This window comes from Heloderma suspectum, chromosome 1 (genome assembly GCF_057233095.1).
Source record: "Heloderma suspectum isolate Gila_16-S chromosome 1, 16-S_ref, whole genome shotgun sequence".
In the NCBI taxonomy this organism is placed as follows: domain Eukaryota; kingdom Metazoa; phylum Chordata; class Lepidosauria; order Squamata; family Helodermatidae; genus Heloderma; species Heloderma suspectum.
In genome coordinates this window covers 239,992,687-240,014,843 of record NC_139458.1, presented here as the reverse complement: position 1 = coordinate 240,014,843, position 22,157 = coordinate 239,992,687, and the positions used below count along the sequence as shown (strand labels likewise).

The 22,157-nt window shown below is 43.3% G+C and overlaps 1 protein-coding gene across 14 annotated transcripts in view; it reads left to right on the top strand.

The window, feature by feature from the left end:
* ITSN2 (intersectin 2) overlaps window positions 1-22,157 on the top strand; it is a 196,167-nt gene that overhangs the window by 23,591 nt on the left and 150,419 nt on the right. For 9 of the 14 annotated variants that reach the window (XM_084821842.1, XM_084821915.1, XM_084821797.1 and 6 more), the window contains 3 exons: window positions 9,137-9,229; window positions 13,377-13,440; window positions 21,107-21,270. In XM_084821842.1, the coding sequence (XP_084677968.1) occupies window positions 9,137-9,229; window positions 13,377-13,440; window positions 21,107-21,270 (321 nt within the window). Of the gene's footprint in view, window positions 1-9,136; window positions 9,230-9,875; window positions 9,965-11,736; window positions 11,846-13,376; window positions 13,441-21,106; window positions 21,271-22,157 lie in introns of all 14 variants that reach the window. The other 5 variants (XM_084821905.1, XM_084821862.1, XM_084821852.1 and 2 more) reach the window with 3 other exon arrangements.

The following is a 22,157-nucleotide window of genomic DNA, read 5'->3' as shown; positions in this document are numbered from 1 at the left end:
AACATGTACTGTGTCAAATAAATCTTCACAGCATTTTTGAGCACTCACCTCTTTATTGAAAGAAAACAAAAGAAGAAAGGAAGCATACATATGTGGTGATTCCCACAAGAATCTTGTAAGGAGGTACTCCCAGAGCACAGTTAAAACAAAGCTTTTATACATTGAATGACAAGGCACAGTCATGGCTAACATTGATTGAATACAGAACACTACAGAGGCAGGACAAATTGCATAGCACTTTGCCACATAGGAAAACAATCGCTAGTGGGAAAGTCAGTTCCTGCCATTCTGGTTCTGTCTGGTTATTCATGTGGCATTGAAGCCACTGGCCTAAATATTTCTCTTTCACTCAGACCTCCTGTCTGTTTGCTTTACTATGTGCATGGTCAGTGTTAAACTAATGATTTTTGTTTTTTTCTTCCACAATTCCCTCCTTTTGGTCAAGCATCTCAGAAGAGGATGCTTTGGCTACCAGGCTGAGATTCTTTTGCTCATTAGCTTTTGCACTTCTGCTTTTCTTTCTTGGCTATTTTCTAATACTTTTATTACTATTAACTTTATTTGCTCAGTTTGCACAGCTTTACCATCTTTTTAAGACAAAGTTTTAAATAGCACAATAAGATGCACACAAACATACAAAAGAATGAAAAACAGCAATCATATAATTACACGACCCAGCAAGGTTTTCATCCATTCTGTTAAGTTGATAGAAATGTTTTCTATCCAACTCCACCATCTGTTTTCTTGGTCTTTGTGGGCTTCTTGGGCTACTCTTTGTATTTGGGCTATGTGTAAGTCAATGGCATTTGACTCATCAGGAATGCAAACACAGCATTTTCTCCCAGTTAGAGCACAGACACCTTGTTGGGCTAAGATGTAATCTAGAGCCATCCTGTTTTGCAACACCATTTGTCTTATTGCACTTCTTTAATGATTGCTTGTAAGCAGTTTCATTAGACAAAACTTTGATTAGGGCCTGTAATCTTATTACAGCAGACTTGATTTGGGCAGTGCCCATCGTGGGAAACAGTTCCTCAAAACTTCTGATTTTTGGTTAATGGGCTTCTGGAATCAATTTCTTCTTGGGCTGTGCTGCAGTAGTTACTCACCTTTCCAGTAGGTAGTGTATTAGTGACTCTAGTAACAGGCATTAAGACAGCTACAAAACAGTTTCCTGCCCAGTGAAGAGGTAGGTTTTTTAAAAGCCTTGTTACTACACACAAAGTAATGACTTGCCAGTGCTGCAAATGATTGGCTGCACCTATGAGACATCATCCATTGCTGGTAGTACCTTGTGAAAGGTGGGGTTTTGTACCCACGTGCCATTTGCTGACCGGACTCCATTTATTTTATCATTCATTATGCACTTGCTGGTACCTAACTGGAGAGTTCCATTACATTGCCAACCATATTTTCCTAATGCGGGGATTGTTAGTAAATATTTTGAATTGTTGTGTCTTACACGTTGCCAAGTGGTGTTTCCCTCTAGTTCAAGAAAATAGAGTTGTGTTACTTCTGTTTCATCCAAGGCCACAGTAGGCCATTCCCTCTCCAGCATGTATTAGGACTAGGGATGTACGAAAGTCACTTACCTTTTCGCAGGGGTGCTTCGCTTCTACCCCCGAAGTTCAGGTGAGGGGGGGGAGGTGTCCCGCCTCGCCCGGCCGAAATTCAGGCTGGGGAGAAGCGCCCCGTCTCCCCAGCGGCGAAACAAAAAGTAAAAAACAAACAAACAAACCCATGATAGGCTACGTAACGATTAACGTAACCTATCACGGCTAGATTTCCAAAGTCAGCCGTGATAGGCTACGTTAATCGTTACGTAGCCTATCACAGGTGACTTTGGGAAAAAAAAAAAGCGTACGCAAATCCTTATTTGGTCCCGGTAGTCTACGTAAAGATTTACATAGACTAGTCTACGTAAATCTTTATGTAGACTACCGGGACTAAATAAGGAATGCAAATGGCGGCACCCATAGGGTGCCGCCATTTGCGTACGGGCTTTTTTTTTTTTCAAAGTCACCCGTGATAGGCTACGTAACGATTTACGTAGCCTATCACGGCTGACTTTGGAAATCTAGCCATGATAGGCTACGTTAATCGTTACGTAGCCTATCATGGGTTTTTTGTTTTTTGTTTACACTTTACTTTGTAATGGCGGTGGCGGCAGCCGGTCAGAAGACCAGCTGCCGCCCTCACCCCCGACGAAAGGCCGACGAACTGCCGCTGGGACCTGCCACTGGGCGGGACATTTGCCAAAGGTAAGTCCCATCCCGGGGGGGGGGGGGCGGAGAATTTCACTGCCGATTTCGGGGGGCCGAATGCGTTGGCGCTCGGCCCCCCGAAGATTCGGGGAGAAATTCTCCGCCATCCCTAACTAGGACATGATGACAAACCCAACAATTTGTCTGATTTACTCCTTTGCCACCCTGAGGGAAAATTGCACCAATGTGTTTCTGGTGAAAGCTGAGGAGGCAACATGAAACAAACAGACACACAGAACAACAGTAAATACAACCTTTCTAAAATAACTGTGCATGATTGCAGTGTTTCAACTGAACAAATGCACTGACCACTTAGGAGCAAACATTTGATAAAACTGTCAGCCTTGAATTCTCTTAAAACAAACCAAAATAAGCCAGTGCTCCAAAAATGCTCAACAGTATCAGAAATATAACAAAACAAAAACAAGCAAAACTTTCTCCCTCCTTTTGGGAGTATGTCATACAAGGTCTTGTGGTATTGCTGGATGAGGGAACATGTTGTTTGGACTAATTTTGGCTTGTTCATTTAGTGCATTATTACAAATTTCTTCAGTTGTGTAACCCTCAGTCAGCAATTCACTTAAAAGCATAAAATCCTCTAAGTCTTCTGGGTCTCTCCTTGATCTGACAGTCTTGGGATTAGCTGTCTGCTTCTGGGTTAGGATTGCTGGTACCTGCCCTGCGGATCTGGACCTTTAGATCTCCACTTGGCAGAGCAATCTATGTCTGCTTTTGGGCTGGGCAACCTGTGTCACTCCATTTGAGTGCGCCGTCTCTGTTCCTTAAGGTCATCTCTTGGGGGGCTGGATCAGCTAGCACTGGCCTTGGTGCAGGCACGCGTTTACACTGGGAGGCATGTATCCAGGAGTCGATTCCTGCCAGCTTGACTGCAGTGGGGGAGACAAACAGGACCAGGTATGGTCTTTGCCACCATGGTTCCAAAGTGGATTTTCTTTGGTGTTTCTTTATATAGACCCAGTCTCCAGCCTGAAATGGGTAACACTGCTTGCTTATTGGTTCCGACAGGTGTGCATTCTTAACCTGTGAATGAAAATCACTCACAGCATGCATCAGTGCCTGACAATATTTAACCATTTCACTTTGGGCTCGTTTTAAATCAGGTACAGTGGGCGGTGCAGTGGGTATTCTCATTGGTTTTCCTGTAATGATTTCATATGGGCTCAGTCCATGTTTTTTGCTTGGTGTGGTTCTCATGGTCATTACACAATCTTCACAGCATTCTTTAGCATTCACCTATTTACTGAAAGAAAACAAAAGAAGAAAGGAAGCTTACGTATCTTGTAAGGAGGTTGTCCCTGAGCACAGTTAAAACAAAGCTTTTATACATTGAATGACAAGGCACAGTCATGGTTAACACTGATTGGATTCAAAATACTACAGAGGCAGGACAATTGCATAGCACTTTTGATTGGTTAGTATTTGCCACATAGGAAAACAATCGCTAGTGGGATAGACAGTTCCTACCATTCTGGTTCTGTCTCGTTATTCATGTGGCACTGAAGCCTGTGGCCTAAATATTTCTCTTTCACTCAGACCTCCTGTCTGTTTGCTTTACTATGTGCAGGGTCAGTGTTAAGCTAATGACTTTTTTCCCCACAACTGTTAAATTATAGTGTGTGCATATTTGTGAACACTCTGCATGAACACACACTGTAGCATAATCTACCTGAGGCATCTGCTAGTTTTGCAGGTTTTTAAAGGCTGGTGACATACACAGTGAATAATGTGACAGTACTTTGAGCACTTTGACCCTTTTTGCTGTCAGGGCTCCTGTAATTTTAGCAGCTGCTTAATAAGCAAAAATTCAACCAAAAGCTTTCCTGGACATGAAGAGTCTGTGATTTTTTAATTTCTGCCTCTTAAAGGCATAGGGACCATGACAGAAAGAAGCTGCCAAACATATATCAGCTTTGGTGTAGTAAAAAGAAGGCATTCTGTATCATTTAAACTCTTGCTTGAGTGTTCTTTTTTCCTTGAATACAACTGATTGAGTAGCTGATATTAATGTGGCTGCCTGAGTACACTACGTACACAACACTAAAACAATATGAAGTATGGTCCTTCTGAAGTGAAGCTTCATGGTCCAGCAAGAGTGTCCTTGATAAGGGACTGTGGCTATAAGACTATGTTAGGAAATTCCTTTGGACCTGGGGCCTGTAGTTTTCCTTTTGAGCTTTAGGATGAAAAGGGTCAGTAGTTCAAGAGCACAAGGAATTAGTATCTTATCTAGGAACCTGGGAACTACAGACCAGTCAGTCTGACATCAATCCCTGGGAAAATTCTGGAGCAGATGATAAAGCAACCCATCTGTACGCACCTTGAAAACAATGCAGTGATTACTCGAAGCCAACATGGATTTGTCAAAAGCAAGTCCTGCCAGACGAATCTGATCTCATTTTTTGATCAAGTAACCTCCCTTATGGACTGTGGGAATGCTGTAGACATCATATACCTCGACTTCAGCAAAGCTTTTGACAAAGTGCCCCATGATCTCCTGATGAGCAAACTAGCTCAAAGTGGGCTAGATGAAACAACGATCCGGTGGATCCACAGTTGGCTACAGAATCGGACTCAAAGAATGCTTATCAATGGGACCTTCTCAAACTGGGGAGAGGTAATGAGTGGGGTACCACAGGGCTCAGTCCTGGGCCCAGTGCTCTTCAACATTTTGATTAATGACTTGGAGGAGGAGGTGCAGGGAATGCTGATCAAATTTGCAGATGACACAAAAGTGGGCGGGATAGCTAATACTTTGGAAGACAGAAACAACATTCAAAGTGATCTGGATAGACTGGAGTACTGGGCAGAAAACAACAGCATGAAATTTAATAGGGAGAAATGCCAAGTTCTGCACCTCGGAAAAAGAAACCAAATGCACAGTTACAAGATGGGCGATACGTGGCTCAACAACACTACAAGCGAGAAGGATCTTGGAATTGTTGTCGATCACAAGCTGAATATGAGCCAACAATGTGATGTGGCTGCAAAAAAGGCAAATGCTCTTTTGGGCTGCATTCATAGAAGCATAGCTTCCAAATCCCGGAAGTACTAATTCCCCTCTACTCAGCACTGGTTAGGTCTCATCTGGAGTACTGTGTCCAGTTCTGGGCACCACACTTTAAGAAGGATGCAGACAAACTGGAGAGGGTTCAGAGGAGGGCAACAAAGATGATCAGGGGACTGGAAACAAAGCCCTATGAAGAGAGACTGAAAGAACTGGGCATGTTTAGCCTTGAGAAGAGAAGACTGAGGGGAGATAGGATAGTGCTCTTCAGGTACTTGAAAGGTTGTCACAGAGAGGAAGGCCAGGATCTCTTCTTGATCATCCCAGAGTGCAGGACACAGAATAATGGGCTCAAGTGACAGGAAGCCAGATTCCGGCTGAACGTCAGGAAAAACTTCCTGACTGTTAGAACAATACGACAATGGAACCAATTCCCTAGGGAGGTGGTGGGCTCTCCCACACTGGAGGTGTTCAAGATGAGGCTGGACAGCCATCTGTCAGGGATGCTCTGACTTGGATTCCTGCATTGAGCAGGGGGTTGGACTCAATGGTCTTGTAGGCCCCTTCCAACCCTACTATTCTATGATTCTATGATCTGTTTGCTGCTGCTCGGATATTATATGCAAAGAACTGGAGATCTCAAAAACTTCCCCTTGTGAAAGACCAGTATGATAAAATGTGGGACCTAGCAGTGATAGCTAAATTAACTCATTTTATTAGAACAGGAGAACATAGGTGGAGATGAGATACCTTTAAAAAATTGGAAACCATTTACTGATTATTGTAAAAGGAATTTAATATATCTCAATGTGAAATCCTCTTTTTCTGTACATTCTTCTTGAAAGGTTTATGTTAACAAATATATTATTTTGTAATGTTTTCCTTCCTCATACTTCATTAAAGTTTATTCTTGTATCAGAATTTATTCTGAGGATATTGGAAGAAAATGTTTTTTTCTGCCTATTATATAATATAATGAATTGGCCCACCCCTCCACCCCAATAAGACTGAGTTCTAGTGATGCAGAATTAGGGATTAATTGCTTTTAAGCAGTGATACAGTCTTAATAAATGAATTGGTTATATTAATCAAAGGAACACTTTAATTGATTTAAAAGATGTCTATGATTAATCAGGTAGCAGATTCTTTTTTTAAAAAAAAGAATGATTATGAGTGAAGAAATGTTCATAAACAATCCAGATATCAAGCACCATCTTTAAAAAAATGCAGGTATCAAACACCATCTCCCTTCTCTCAGACACAGGAGGGATGCCTCTTCTGAGACGATACCTGCTGTGACACATGTATTGTATCTCCAAAAAGCCAAAGGAGGCATGGAACTTGCTTCAAAAAAAATATAGTCTTTGCATATTATGCAACTTTAATTGATGGATTAAAATGTAATCATGTGAGTTTTAGTCTATTAACCAGGTTACTGCCCTATTTTTAAGGTCACTGTGGCATAAAACTGTGTAAATGAGCTGGTAACTAGCTGGTAGGACGGGACAAGAAATTAAATACAATGCTGAAACACTTCCTGTAGCATTGCAGATTAATGTTCTATAGGCTTAGAGTTACAAAATAAACTTTTTAAATTTTGTTTTAAAATAAGCAATGAAGAAGGATCATGAAGAATCATTTGTATAAATGCCTATGTAACACTTTTTCTTCAGGATCTCTAAAGGGACTCACAGCAAAGGCTTTGTATGGGGACAATTAATGTATATTTTAATATCTTAATTAAAACAATAATAATGCACATGTAATAATTTTACATGCATAACCATACACTTGTCACCAAAACAATAAAACAGAGCACAGCCCTCCCAAAGTTCTGTCTTTTTTTTCAGCTTGACTCCATAACAAAAATATAAATAAAACTTATCTCTGAAGCGTGATTTTTCTGCTGGACGAAGAAGGAAACAGATTCTACTCAGCTCACTCTAGCTTCACAGGAATCTTCTCAATATGGATCAGGATCCAGCAACACAGGAACATTGTTAAACAGTCTTGTCTCAAAGGTCATACAGGGACAAGAAAGCAAGCTTCTTCTACACTGCAATTCTGTTAACTGCCTAAAATGGTGGCCACTCCCTATCTCACTCCTTTACTGAGCATGTGCAGGAATATTCCTCAGAATTCTTAAAGAAAAATATACCAGTGGGTTACACTTAGCAATTGTTCTGGGTTTGTAATACAGTCAATTATATTCTTATTAGGCAGTGGGGTGACAAGAAGCAGAGAAACTATAATAAAAAATAATCTAATTTTTATGTAACACTAAGGCACCAGTTTCCTTGTTTGAATTGGATCACAGAACTACATGTTATGTGAACATTATAGGTTTTGGCATTCCCATAACATTTTGGGTATCCCGTGTATCGACTCCACAGCCTTGCTAGGGATTTGATTTGTGATGCCTGTGCTGGGTCTTAGCTGCCATAATCATGTATAATACCTAGGGATGTACGAAAGTGACTTACCTGTTCGCAGATTCTGTTCGTGGTGGTGGGGCGCTCCATCCCTCCCCCCGGAATCCTCGATGGGGGGAGGCGATCCGGTCCTCCCCCCCGGAATCCTGCCTGGCCAGCTCTGCTCCGCGGTAGTTCCGTGGAGCAGCCGGCCAGGGCCGTCCGCAGCCGGATTTCCAGCTGCGGACTGGCTGGTGCGGACACAAATGGCGGCCACCATTTGCGTCCAGCCAGGCAGCCGTGATAGGCTACGTAAGTCTTTACGTAGCCTATCACGGCTGGGCAAAAAAAAAAAATGGCGTACGCAAATGGCGGCGGCTATGGCAGCTGCCATTTGCATTCCCTGTTTTTCACCATCTTAGCCTACGTAAATATTTACGTAGGCTATTACGGCGAAAAAAATGGAGAACACAAATAGCATAGTTGGCGCTATTTGCGTTCCTTTTTTATTCACCGTTTTAGCCTACGTAAATATTTACGTAGGCTAAAATGGGGGGGAGGAACGCAAATAGCGCCCACTACGCTATTTGTGTTCCCCCTTTTTTTTCCGCCGTAATAGTCTACGTAAATATTTACGTAGATTAAAACAGCGAAAAATAAGGAACGCAAATGGCGGCCGCCGTAGCCGCTGCCATTTGCGTACGCCTTTTTTTTTTTTATTGGCTTGCCATGATAGGCTACGTAAAGACTTACGTAGCCTATCACGGCAAAGACCAGAATGCAAATGGCAGCTGCGGCAGCTGGTCGAAAGACCAGCTGGAGCCGCCGCCATCCGGAACATCTGCCCCAGGTAAGTCTCGACCTGGGGGGAATCCGCGGGGGGGCAGGCCATTCCGCCATCGATTTCGGGGGGAATCCGCGGGGGGGCGGGGGGGCAGGCTGTTCCACCACGGATTTCGGGGGGCCGAATGCCAGTGCATTTGGCCTCACTGAAATCTGTGGCGGAATTCTCTGCCATCCCTAATAATACCAAAGGAAAAAAAAAAGTGAGGGGGAGAGGGAGAGACCAAAATAGCTGCTTTCTGAAAATCAGGATATTTGGATGGTTTTTTTTTCTGGGATGGAGTCTGAGCAAAAAAAAGATCCTATTGTTTAACTGTGAGAAGTCAAAAATGGCAGAAAGCAAAGTCCATATGACTGTTTTAAAGCTGAAAAACATGCAAAGGAAGAACAAATAATTGTACATCTAGGAAGCAAACATAGAAGCATTCCTGCCAAACTGGTAAGGGCAAGGTTTGTCATTAAAATATTATCACTTAGGAAACAAAGTGGTCTAATATTGTTACTTCGGAAACAAAGGTGATTATTTCCCCCACCCCAGTTGACCATACCTTTGTTAAAGTGGTTTAAAAAGGGTATTTCATTTTGTCTTCCAGGAGGCCCAAATATGTGGGCTATCACTTCTGAAGAACGAACAAAGTATGACAAGCAGTTTGACAGCCTCAAACCAGTTGGGGGATATGTTACAGGTCTGTGTGTGCTTCTGCAGTGATCTGTGTTCCTCATTATAATTTGACAATTTAGTTCATACATTTGCTTTTTAATTTACATTTGACATAAAATTCTGCTTGAAAGGGAACAAGGGGAACTTCCATACTGGTAATACCTGTCACTACCCAATTTTTGCTCTTCTGCTATAAGCTACATGTGGCTATGTGTTTGACTTTGGGACTATGGTATGTATGTGTGTGTGTACATCCTGTTATGATCGATCTACACTAGAAGGCATGCCATAGGCATGTGGGAGGGGAAGGAACAATTCACTCAAGTGTGCAATTTTTAATAACTTTAAAAAGAATGTTTTAAAAATTTACACTAAAGCACCTTTTTATTTAGGTGTTATTCTGTGATTTCTTTAATAACTTGTTAAAAGATAGGCTAAAAAGTGTTATAGTGGCAATTAAAAGATGGGGGGGAAATGTACATGGAACTAGGGATGTACAGATTTTGTTAAATCTGTTCTATCTGCATTTCGCAGATTGTCAGGTATCTTTTGTTCCATCATGTGTTCATTGATGGATTTGGATTTTTCCCCCTTCAAAAAAGTACACAAAAAAGTCCACTACAATTTACAGAACTTTCATTGGCAAATAACATTTTGCGTATTTTTCTTAGCTCAGCAGACAGACAATGAACAGAGCACACCACAACAAAGAAGATTCCTACACAATAGAGGCTGAAGAGAGATTAGAAATGTATAAAAGGTTGGGTGTGTTTTTTAAAAATGGTGTATTCGTATAGTTAGTGTAGTTTCCAGCAACTTTTATATTTTTGCACAACTAAATTTGCGTTCAATTTCGGAAAGTAAAAAACTACTCCGCAAGTCCACAGAATCTGCACAACTTGGGAAAAAACAGTCCACTGCGGAATCTGCAGGTCAGATTCATAGAAATCCAAATTCATTTGAATCTGATGCAGATTTCTCCAACTTCCCTACAAGGAACTCCCTCCTGAGGGAAGACCACCTTGCCCTCCTCTAAATGGAGTTTCACCGTATGGCAAAAAGCTCTTTAGGAAGGCTTTTAATCCATAATGCTGTTTTCATTGTCTCTCCAAGTTTTTAAATAAGATATTTTATAACCTTGCTGCTTTTTTAGACTGCTGGTATTTTAATTGAGACTGTATTGTTTTTATGTTCTTTTAGTTGTCTGATACTGGTGCTTCATATTGTAAATCACAATCACCTTTTTGGGAGTGGTGGGATAGATAAATTTAATATAAATAAAATGGCACTGACCAGGAAGGCAGCGTGTGCCCATTTCTGCTTCCAGAAACATCCCAGGGACACCTTCCCCCATGCACAGGTTTGGTGGTTGCCCCATCAGCCTGCCCACGGGTCCTCAGATGCTGCTTTTAAATGCCAGATCAGTTCAAAATAAGACCTCCCTTATCCATGATTTAATAGTGGATGAAGCAGCCAATCTGGCATGCATAACAAATACCTGGGTGGGTGAGCAAGGAGGAGTGCATCTCTCTCAGCTCTGCCCACTGGGGTACTTGGTTCAGCATCAGGGCAGACTTGAGGGCCAGGGAGTAGGAGCTGTGTGGTCTACTCTACAGGATGTCAGGGTGGACACTGAGCCCATAGAATCCCAGAGTAGTTCTGATTCTGAGGAAGAGCAGTCGCTCCTGGGAGAGGAGTGCGCTCCTCTTTCCCAGGACCAACAGCTGACGGAGATTCCTCCCACCAGCATTCCTAGTTTAGTTAGCAGTCCAGGGAGTGACCAAGCACAGATAGCAGACTTGGTGGATGCGCGACGCAGACACAGAGAGTGGCGCCAGATGGAGGGCGCGGAAAGGAGGCGAAGTGCCAAGTTGGCGCGCAAACAACGGCTGCGCCCAGAGGCTCCAAGGGAAAAGGGGAGGGACTCTCTCTAGTCCTTAAGTTCAGGGGTCTGCCAGTAATTCCCTTTCAAACGGGGACCAACTGTTCCAACTTAGGGCATAGGTACTGTGCTGCTCAGATCTAGTTGCAAACGGTATAGTTGTTAAGTTGTAAAAGAAGAATAAAGCTTTGAAAGGAATCCCTTTGTCTGTGTCTGGACTTAGCTACTGGATTAGACTGAGAGAGCCCTCCAAGGAGCCCTTGACACAGGCATTCCATCTCCCTCTGCAGGCTCCTTGTCCATCTGACTACTGGTCTGGAATGTTTGCACCATGTGTTGCATCAGCAGGACAGATTAGGGATTCTGTTGGTGTACCACTCACCCTGCTGCTCAACAGTCTCCCTATCTGAGCTAATGGAGGTGGTCTCAAGTGTGCTACTGAGGTCCCCCAGGCTGTTTCTGGGGGACATTAATATTCATACTGAGGGCACCTTGTCTGGCGCAGCGTGCTCTCTCTCTCTCTCTCACACACACACACACACATGCGCGCGCAGGACTTAATATCACTGAAATGCATAAGCATATAGTGCAACGTAAGTCACTGATTTAAAAAAAAGATTGAGGAGAATGGTTAAATATCTTCTGTTCAGGTGAATTGGACCTTCCCCGCCCATCCAGCTAAGTCACTTCCACTAGTGTGAATGGAACTCAGTGGGATGTACACAGAGAAAAAGGGCAACATCACCAATGATTTGGAAGGTCAGTTGGAATTCCACCTGTAGCTTACAGCAGAAGAGCAATTACAGGGTAATGCGAGGAGCCCTCCACCTGAAAATACTCCTAGTGTCAAAGCACTCCCAGAAACAGAAAACAAGCTTGCAAGAGGAGACACGACCTGCTCCTCTTGCTTGCCTGCACTTTCCCTGTGGGAGGTGCAGCAATGGGAAATATTTGTGAGAGCACAGACGGGAGGACTGACAGTATAGCCTCCCTGCCAGGCTTAATCAAATCCACTCTTCTGGCAATTGTGTAGCAATCTGCCCCCACCCCCCGCCAGCTCCAAAGTTGAGAGGAAAGCAGAGGGTTGTTTGGCAACTGAATGGCGAAGATGCCTGGAGAACCTTGACCATGCATGGCCAAACTGGGAAAACCCTCCACCACCAGCATTTCCCGCACTGTAGCAGGAAAGGTGGGTAGGAACAGTTGGTTCGTCGTGGTCTCTGTGCATCACACATATGGGCTGCCTTTCAGGAAACTGCTATAGCTTTTGGCAGGAACCCTCCCCTGCTGTCCCTGTGCACATGTCCTTAGTGGGTTCCTACTTAGTCCCTCAGTTCTCTTTCGACTATCATTGTGGTAGCCTCATTGAGGAACTTTTCTGCATTCAATTACTCTGAAAGCCGTTTTTGCTGAGGTTTTCTCTTCTTCCGTTTTCTTCTGTCTATCATTCTTCTGCTTTTACTTCATTTTTTAATTATTTCATTGTTCCCTTTAAGAATCGTGACCTAGCGATCCCCCGAAAGACGTGTGGCCCTTCGGGTTCCTTTTTGGAAGTGTGACTGCTGTGGGAGCAAACTTCCTCTGGCCAGTGGACATCCTTGTGCCTTTTTTTGCCTCAAAGAGGAGCAAATGGTAGAAGCCTGTACACATTGTGAGGCTTTCACAAAGCAAGCCAGAGGGAACCGATCTGATCATTCTGTGGAGAAGGGCACTGGAGTCTGTCATCTGTGCATTCATACAACTCACCCACCATACCCTCTTTGGAATCGATGTGGGTACCAAAGATCCATCTTCGTTCCAAGGCTACAGTGTTGGTCTCAAGGAACTGAGGAATAAGCAGGAACCCACAAGGGTCACGCACACTGGGATGGTGGGGGCAGGGTTCCTGCCAAAACCCACTAGGGACATGCACATTGGAATGGTGGGAGAGGGTTCCCATTCTTTTGAACTCACTGTTTTTAGTCCTAACAGAAATCTATTTCACAGAATACCTCTTTTTCTCCCCCGCGTTTTCTCCCCCGCTGTCCTTCACCAGCCAACTCACTCCCCCATCTCTTTTTCTCTCTCACTCTGTGTTCCCAATTCTCTCTGAAGCTGCTCTAGCCACCAGTAAAACAAATATGTGTTAACTTAAAAAAAAAAAAAGTGGGTGGGGTAGGGGCAGCTCAGTGGGGGCCAAGAAAGGCGATCCAGTTTGTGATTGTGTCATTTAGAAAAAATGACCCATTGATTCAATAGATTTGCATTATAATGTCTCTCCCTGCCCCTTTCTTTTTTTTTTTCCATACAGGTGATCAAGCTCGTAACTTTTTTTTACAATCGGGTTTGCCCTCTCCAGTCTTGGCTGAAATATGGTAAATAGATATAGATATTTTATATTGTGAGATTGACAGTGCAGTAATAGGTATGTGGGCTCAGAAGTAAGTTCCACTACAGCTTACTCCCAGGTAGTAGGTGTGTATGGGATTGCAGCCTGAATTTGCTCATCATTTATCTAAACACTATGGTTTATTCTGGTCAGATAAATGTGTTGACTGGTATGATTTGTAAGAAGAGTGCATTTGTATTTATATCTAAATTTGAATTTCTTCCATAGGACACAAACACTAGAGTTGAATATTTAATATGGGTCAATAGATGTAATTAGCTGCTATTTCTGAGAACAAACTGAATTGAACAAACTGAGAGCCAGCATGGTGTAGTGGCGAGAGTGCTGGACTGGGAGTCGGGAGATCCGGGTTCTAGTCCCCACTCGGCCATGGAAGCTCACTGGGTGACTTTGGGCCAGTCACAGACTCTCAGCCCAACCTACCTCACAGGGTTGTTGTTGTGAGGATAAAATGGAGGAGGAGGAGGATTATGTACGCCACCTTGAGTTCCTTGGAGGAAAAAAGGCGGGAAATAAATGTAATTAATTAATTAATTAATTAATGCAGCTGAAGAACCTAGCCTTTATCAAGATGTATTAGAGTGTTCTTAAACACAGAAAGCAGAAAGAGGGAAACATTACTTTGCAGGATAGTTTGAGAGATATATCCTTGAAAAGCAGTGAGTGAAAGTGAGAAAATGTAGGTGGAATTCACTCAGACATCACCCCAAATCATGGTTTGTGCTATCCAAAATGAAGAACCTAATCTATGGTTTGTGAGTTTCAAATGTATAAGCAAACCATGATTTACACCATGTCTTTTCTCACCAGTTTCCGTAGATGCTGTCCCAAATGGCTCTGCGTTACCTTAGGGCACTATCCTATGTAGATAGTCAGCAGCCTCCAAACTCAGAGGTTGCTGTGTATCCTACACAGGGTGGCTGGAGCGTGGAGGTGATCTTTGCCTTTATTCTCCAGCTGCCCTGCATTTCTGCTACACAGGCAATTTTGACCATCTAGCAGTGGCACTTCGGAAGGGGAGGGAAGGAGGCTGGGGCAGCCATAGGAAACATCACATGGCCGATGCCCCAGTCTCCTCCCCTCCCCACCATATGACATTTCCTATGGCCTCCCCAGCCTCCTTCCCTTCCGCCCTGCCCCCAGAAGCACCCCCTTTATCCGAATCCGTGCTCCATTTCCAAATGTGGAGACGTAGCCAAAACCATATTGGCTATGTGGGGGAGGGGACAGGAAACACGGTTTCTAGGCTCCAAGGTCAGAGCTCTGCTTCTAACCTCAGAGCCCAGAAACTGAACCATCCCATGTCCCCCCAGACACTGTCTAGGGGACATGGGATTGCTCCCTCCAAGACACATCTGTCCAATGCAGAAGATTAGCCCAGGACATACCTGCCGAGAAATCTTCGAGATGCTCTTGACTGTGTGGAAGGCACATTGCCCTCCCCTTCTTCCTAGCTTACTTTCTGAACCTCTCTTACTTTTACCCAAACGTTGGCATAAAACATTGCTTTTTTCCCTACACGGAACTCCTATGTCTGTCTTTAAAAAGTTGTATATCAGCTGTATTGTGCACAATGCACTTCATATCTAGAATTGTGAAGGCCTGGAAAAATGCAGAATAAAACTGGTTTTCCCCATTTCCCCCCTAGTGACTTTTTTGGTTTCCCTCCACCCAAACAATGGAAAAATTGAACAATTCTGTATTATGAAATACTTTCTTTTAGAATGATGAATAACACGTTAAAGACAAGGTGTTCATATATTGCTACTAGGCCTTTACTACCCCCAAATGATTTCTAAAGCTATGTAACAGGAAGACATTTAGGAGAAAACAAGAGATGTAAAATTTCTGAAAATTTTGAAGTCATAGGGAAAAATGCGTTTTTAATCCTCTCTGTAGGTTTCCGAGCATAGTTATTACTTCCGATTGGTTATTGACCTAATGTACCTTTTATTGATCTTTAGGGATGCTCCAAGTCACGCTCAGTTTCCCAACATGTGACTAGAGTCACCACATAATTTGTGAAGAAAATGTGCATTCTTGACAGTTTGGGTTTTGTTCTATAGACCCTGTTGTTTCTGGGCTAGTTCTGGTTAGATGCTGCAGCAGTCAATGAATGTAGCCCTAAAACCCACATGTGATGGTTTGATGAAACATTTGGAATTTTGAGTGAGTGTGGGCACTCTCAGAAAATGGCTGCTGTGGGGGTGGGTTGCCCATCCTCAAAATGGCTGCCATGGTAGGTGTGGCCCATCATAAACGTTGTTGTTGTTCAGTTGTTAATTCGTGTCCGACTCTTCGTGACCCCATGGACCATAGCACGCCAGGCCTTCCTGTCCTCCTCTCTCTCCTGGAGCGTGCTCAAGTCCATATTCATTGCATCGGTGATGCTATCTAGCCATCTCATCCTCTGCCGTCCCCTTCTCCTTTTGCCTTCAATCTTTCCCAGCATCAGGGTCTTTTCCAGGGAGTTTTCTCTTCGCATTGGGTGGCCAAAATATTGGAGCTTCAGCTTCAGTATGTGTCCTTCCAATGAGCACTCAGGGTTGATTTCCTTTAGGATGGACTGATTTGACCTCCTTGCAGTCCAGGGGACTCGTAAGAGTCTTCTCCAGCACCACAGTTCGAAGGCATCAATTCTTCGGTGCTCAGCCTTCTTTATAGTCCAGCTCTCACAGCCATACGTTACTACTGGGAAAACCATAGCTTTGATTAGACGGACCTTTGTCGGCAAGGTGATGTCTCTGCTTCTTACTATGCTGTCTAGGTTTGCCTTAGCTTTCCTCCCAAGGAGCAAGCGTCTTTTAATTTCATGGCTACAGTCACCGTCTGCGGTGATCTTGGAGCCCAAGAAAATAAAATCTGTCACTGCTTCCATTTCTTCCCCTTCTATATGCCAGGAAGTGATGGGGCCAGATGCCATGATCTTCGTTTTTTTAATGTTGAGTTTCAAACCAGCTTTTGCACTCTCCTCTTTCACCCTCAACAAGAGGCTCTTTAGATCCTCTTCGCTTTCTGCCATTAGGGTGGTATCATCTGCATATCGGAGGTTGTTGATAATTCTCCCAGCAATCTTAATTCCGACCTCTGATTCATCCAACCCGGCGTTTCTCGTGATGTACTCTGCATATAAGTTAAATAAGCAGGGGGACAATATGCAGCCTTGTTGTACTCCTTTCCCAATTTTGAACCAATCGGTTCTTCCATGTCTGGTTCTTACTGTTGCTTCTTGACCCTCGTACAGGTTTCTCAGGAGACAGGTAAGGTGGTCTGATACTCCCATCTCTTTAAGAATTTGCCAGAGTTCGTTGTGATCCACAAAATCAAAGGCTTTAGCATAGTCAATGTAGCAGAAGTAGACATTTTTCTGGAATTCTCTTGCTTTCTCCATGATCCAGTGAATGTTGGCGATTTGATCTCTAGTTCTTCTGCCTCTTTGGAACCCAGCTTGTACTTCAGGTAGTTCTCGGTTCACATGATGCTGAAGCCTAGCTTGTAGTATTTTGAGCATAACCTTGCTGGCATGTGAAATGAGCGCAATTGTACGGTAGTTTGAACACTCTTTGGCATTGCCCTTCTTTGGAATTGGAATGTAAACTGACCTTTTCCATTCTTGTGGCCACTGTTGAGTGTTCCAAATTTGTTGGCATATTGAGTGCAGCACTTGAACAGCATCATCTTTTAGGATTTTAAATAGCTCAGCTGGAATACTGTCATCTCCGCTAGCTTTGTTGTTAGTTATGCTTCCTAAGGCCCATTTGACTTCAATCTCTAGGATGTCCGGCTCAAGTTCAGTGACTGCACTATCATGGCTATCAGGGACATTATAGTTCTTCTGTGTATTCTTTCCACCTCTTCTTAATCTTATCCGCTGATTCCCAAGATGTTGATGTTCAATCTTGCCATCTCATGTTTGACCACCTCCAGCTTACTTTGATTCATTGATGTTACGTTCCACGTTCCTAAACAATATCGTTCTTTACAGCATCGGATTTTCTTTTTACCACCAGACATATCCACAGCTGAGTGTCCTTTCAGCTTTGGCCCAGCCGCTTCACTCTTTTTGGCGCTACTTGGAAATACCCTCTGCTCTTCCCCAGTAGTATATTGGACACCTTCTGATCTGAGGGTCTCATCTTCCGGCGTCATATCTTTTAGCCTTGTGATACGTTCCATGGAGTTTTCTTGGCAAGAATACTGGAGTGGGTTGCCATTTCCTTCTCCAGTGGACCACATTTTGTCAGAACTCTCTGCCATGACCTGTCCGTCTTGGGTGGCCCTGCACAGCATAGCTTATGGCTTCACTGAGTTACGCAAGCCCCTTCGCCACAACAAGGTAGTGATGTCATAAACATATATGTCCCCAAAGGCGGACTGGTGAGACTAAAAGAAAAGTAATTTGACAACGAACCTAAATAAAAGACAGAGGTGGGGTCTTAGTTCCAAAACACAAAGCCACACTTTTGAACCCCCAGTTTCTGCTCCAGGACCCGTTTTCCAGAAGGCAAACTGATGAGGCTCAGAGACAAGTAAATTAGTCAAGAAACAATATACAGCACAGATGTAGGGTGTGATCCCCGCAAAGCACAGCAAAATACCCTTTTGCCAAAAGGTAACTTAGTGGTGCTCAAAAGAATCTCTCTCACACACACTCACTGCAAACAAACAGCCTACGCAAAAAAGACCCATGCCTGCACACACACAAAACCAAGGCAAAACATGTACCACACCAAAACAAACCAGCTATCTCTCTCTCTCTCTTTCGCGCGCACACACACACACACATGTGCGTGCGCGCACACACAGTCACATAAGACAGGCAAACAAGCCCTTTGATCCTGCCTACACCCTACTCATCTAGGATGTTCCCTGCCACCCTCTACTTACCCTTTCCTCTTTTGGAGAAGCAGCTGGGCACACTTCAAAATGACATGCTGGGCTGCCGCCATTCACCATTTTCATTTTCTAGGAATGCCTCTGGGGCCAACATGAGGCCCTGAGGCATTCTTAAAAATAAAGATAAGACTAGAGACCAGTGCTTCACTTTGCAGCATGCCAGCCTCCCAATTAATTTTTTAAAAAACCTTAATAACATAAAAACCAGGAGGGGCAGGGAGCCTGGCAGGCGCCAAGTGAAGTGTCTGTGGACACATGACCACAGGCTCCTCATTGGAGACCCCAGCCGATCCAACCCCCTGCCACCACATGTGATGGAACAATCTATAGGATATTTCAGCTGTGTTTATTTTAAAAAAGAGAAAAGTTGCATTTGGGGTCTGTAGAACTCACTGCTACAGTTTTTAGTAAAGTTCCCAATTAGACCTCACCATTAAGGAATGCTGCCTTAGCTATAAAACGTTTAACTGCTACCACCAAAATAAGCCCTCTATACCTAAATATTAGGTCTGAAAAGAAACTCAGTAGCCTGCTTCCTGTGGCATAGGCACGGGATTGACACCACCACTAGAGACAACCTTTCAAAACTTTCTACTTAAGCATATGTATAACATCTTTCTATGTCTGAGATGGCATGAATGCTCCTCTGAATTAAAAGTACAGTGTGGTAAGGATCATTTTTCATGTTTTTTCCAACATCACAATGGGTGAGTTTCCTCAGATTAACTTGGAAAATAATTGGAAGAATTCGAGTAATTTTTCCAAGCCAATCTGAGAGCTCTAAAAAATTACTCCACCCCATTTCCCACCCCTGTAGAAACTAATGACTCCATAGGAAATAATGACTTTTGCTCTCGCTCTCCAACTTCACCCCACTACTTCTTTAAAATCAGCCCTGTGCAACGTTAGAGGGTTCTGGGGGCTTTGGCAGCCAAATTTATTTTATTACCAACATTTCTATGCTGCCTTTCAGGACCAATGTGCTTCCAAAGTGGCTTGTAGGCAAAGTTAAAGCATAAAATACAGATTAAAATAAATTAATTAGATTTTCTGGGAGAGAATCTTGTGTCCCCTAGACAGCATCTGGGGGGCCATAGGATTTTTCGGATTCCTGGATCTGAGCTACCCTCCTCCTCCCCTGCACAGTTGGCGCCCAGAGAACTGTGTCGGCTGCCTCTCTGAGCTCGCAAATGTGAGCTCAGAGAGGAAGGAAAGGGGGTGCTGGTGGGCAGGGAGGGGACTGGGGAAGTGAGGATACAAGCTATCCCCAGCCTTTCCCAGCCTCTGTCCCACCCCCCAGCCCCCCACAGTGCCTCAGCCAGATGGGCAAAAACACCTGTCTAGCGAAATTGCGGAGCAGAAGATGCGTTGCGCCTCCCACTCTGGTTTGGATACTCGTAATCCTCCGAGTTCAGAGGCCTATGAGTACTCAGGGCAGATCCGATAGGATTGCACCCTAAATAATTTAAAACTGACACAGCAACAGTGAACAATAAAACAGCATAAGATCTGACAGAGCACCTTTAACTAAAAGCGCAACAAAACAAAAAAGTTGTTTAAACCGATTTAAAAGCTGATTAAAGAAGGAGCAAACATATCCCTTGGGAGAGAGTTCCACAAGCGTCCACCACTGAGAAGACCCTGTTTCTAGTACATTCCAGTCTAATCAGTCTTGGGGCCTACAAGACCTATCTTAAGGTCTTGAATTTTAAAACCTTGAATGTCCAGGGATCGGCATACTTTAGGGAGCACATTCTCTTATATGATAAGCTCTATAGGGTGTATTTTGTTTTAATTCTCACTGTGTTTTGTCTCGCTGTTTTAGTCTCACTGTGTGAGACTTTGAATTTACTGGCTTTTTAGTTTAGAGTTTTAGGATTATCTTTATTTTTTTTTTTTTTTGTATTTTATGGTGCTTGCTTAGTGTGTTGTCTTGCCAGAATATGAAACATATAAAATCTGAAAGAAATAAATGTTCCCCCACCTTGCATAAGTTTTGATTGGGATCGTGCCAGCCCATCCTCTCCCTCATGATGCTGTTTGTGCATTTGCATAAGAACTTATATGTGTGCAGATCCCAACACATTTAAGCCCTTCAACATGATCTGTACACCACAAAATGAAGGTGTGCAGATGGTATAAATGTCAAGTGTGGGCAGGAATGGCACAGTCCTGACCAAATCCTATGTACAAAGGGGGAATGGAGTTGGTAAGAGGATTACCTGATAGAGCTTTATGGATGCACAACACCTCACTATTAAGATAATCGTTTAACACCTTAATGATATACCTGGGGTATATGTGACCAAAATAATACTGTCTGAAATAATTCTTTCTTTTTTTCAAAGCAAGATCCCTAAAATCTCTTTGGAATTTGGATGTATTTTTTTTACAGAAATTCTTAAAACTAAGTGTGTGGATTCAGTTGTAAAATAGCTATGAATAGCAATCAGTGGCATATGGGCTAAATTTAGCCATATGATTCATGAACCAGGGGCTTTCAATATATAGTATCCCTGCCCTACTGCCACATAGACAACTGTGGCTAAAGGCTCATGCCAGCAATAGGTGGTATATGGGAAAATTGATAAGAGCTCCCCACCAGATATAAGAAATCAACAAGCGTGTTTGTCCACTACCATTGAACTATAGAACATATACAAGTATATAGACCCTTAGTGTCTATAGAGTCATATAGTGTCAACTCTTTGTGTGTGTTGTTGTTGTTTTTAAAGGGCTCTCTCAGACCTGAACAAGGATGGGAAAATGGATCAGCAGGAGTTTTCCATAGCTATGAAACTCATCAAGCTAAAGCTACAAGGCCAACCTTTGCCTGTGGTTCTCCCTCCAATCATGAAGCAGGCTCCAGTGTTCTCTCCCTTGATTTCTGCTCGTTTTGGTAATCATGAATATTTAATAAATGTATACATGTAGGGATGATGGAGGAATCTGTCCAGGGGTGAAGTTTGCCAAGCTTTCCGCAGGTTGGCCCCCAGACTCTGGCTTACTTACCCGCAAGCTGGCCCAATTCGATCTGTATCCAGTCAGGGCAGCTTGCAGATTTTCAGTTTGTCGTTGTTGTTTTTAAATTGCCATTTATGCAAATTGTAGCTGCAGTCTGCGTGATTTATGCTAAATTTGGCTGCAGTTTGCTTAATTTGTGCAAATTGCTGCTGGAATATGCTTAATTTGCACAAAATTAAGCATATTACGGCTGCAGTTTGTGCAAAGGGAATTAGAAAAAAATCTGAGGAAGTCCCCAAATTTTGTGGGGGAAGCCTGCCGCTCACCTCACAAATGTGAACTGAGCCAGGGCCTCCAGGGAAATCCAGCAAGCCCCAAAAGGGCCACATTTCCCCACGACGGCCACTCCTGTATATGTGTTTGAAAACTGGCCCTTTCCCCTGATTATTATTGATGAAGATGAACAACTATGTGGAAATATGTGATACGATAATTATATTTGTTAAAGATATGTGCAGTAAATATAGTAAAGATATTTTTTCTCATAAAGCTTCTGAATACAGTAAGGAGTGCTATTGAGATTATTCTCCTATGCTTTGATGACGTAATAATGACAGCTTGGGTCCAAAACATAGTGCAGCTAGTTCCTCCAGTTTGGGTTTGTCTGTCTCAAACTCACTGCCACAATACACTTCTGAAACTAAGAGGAGATTCAAAAGCAATTTGTGATATGACATGAGGGCATGCTGTTCTGTGGGAAAAACATCCTGCTGGGCACGCTGGATGTAACTCTTTGGATCCCAAACAAAAAATTGTTTTCTT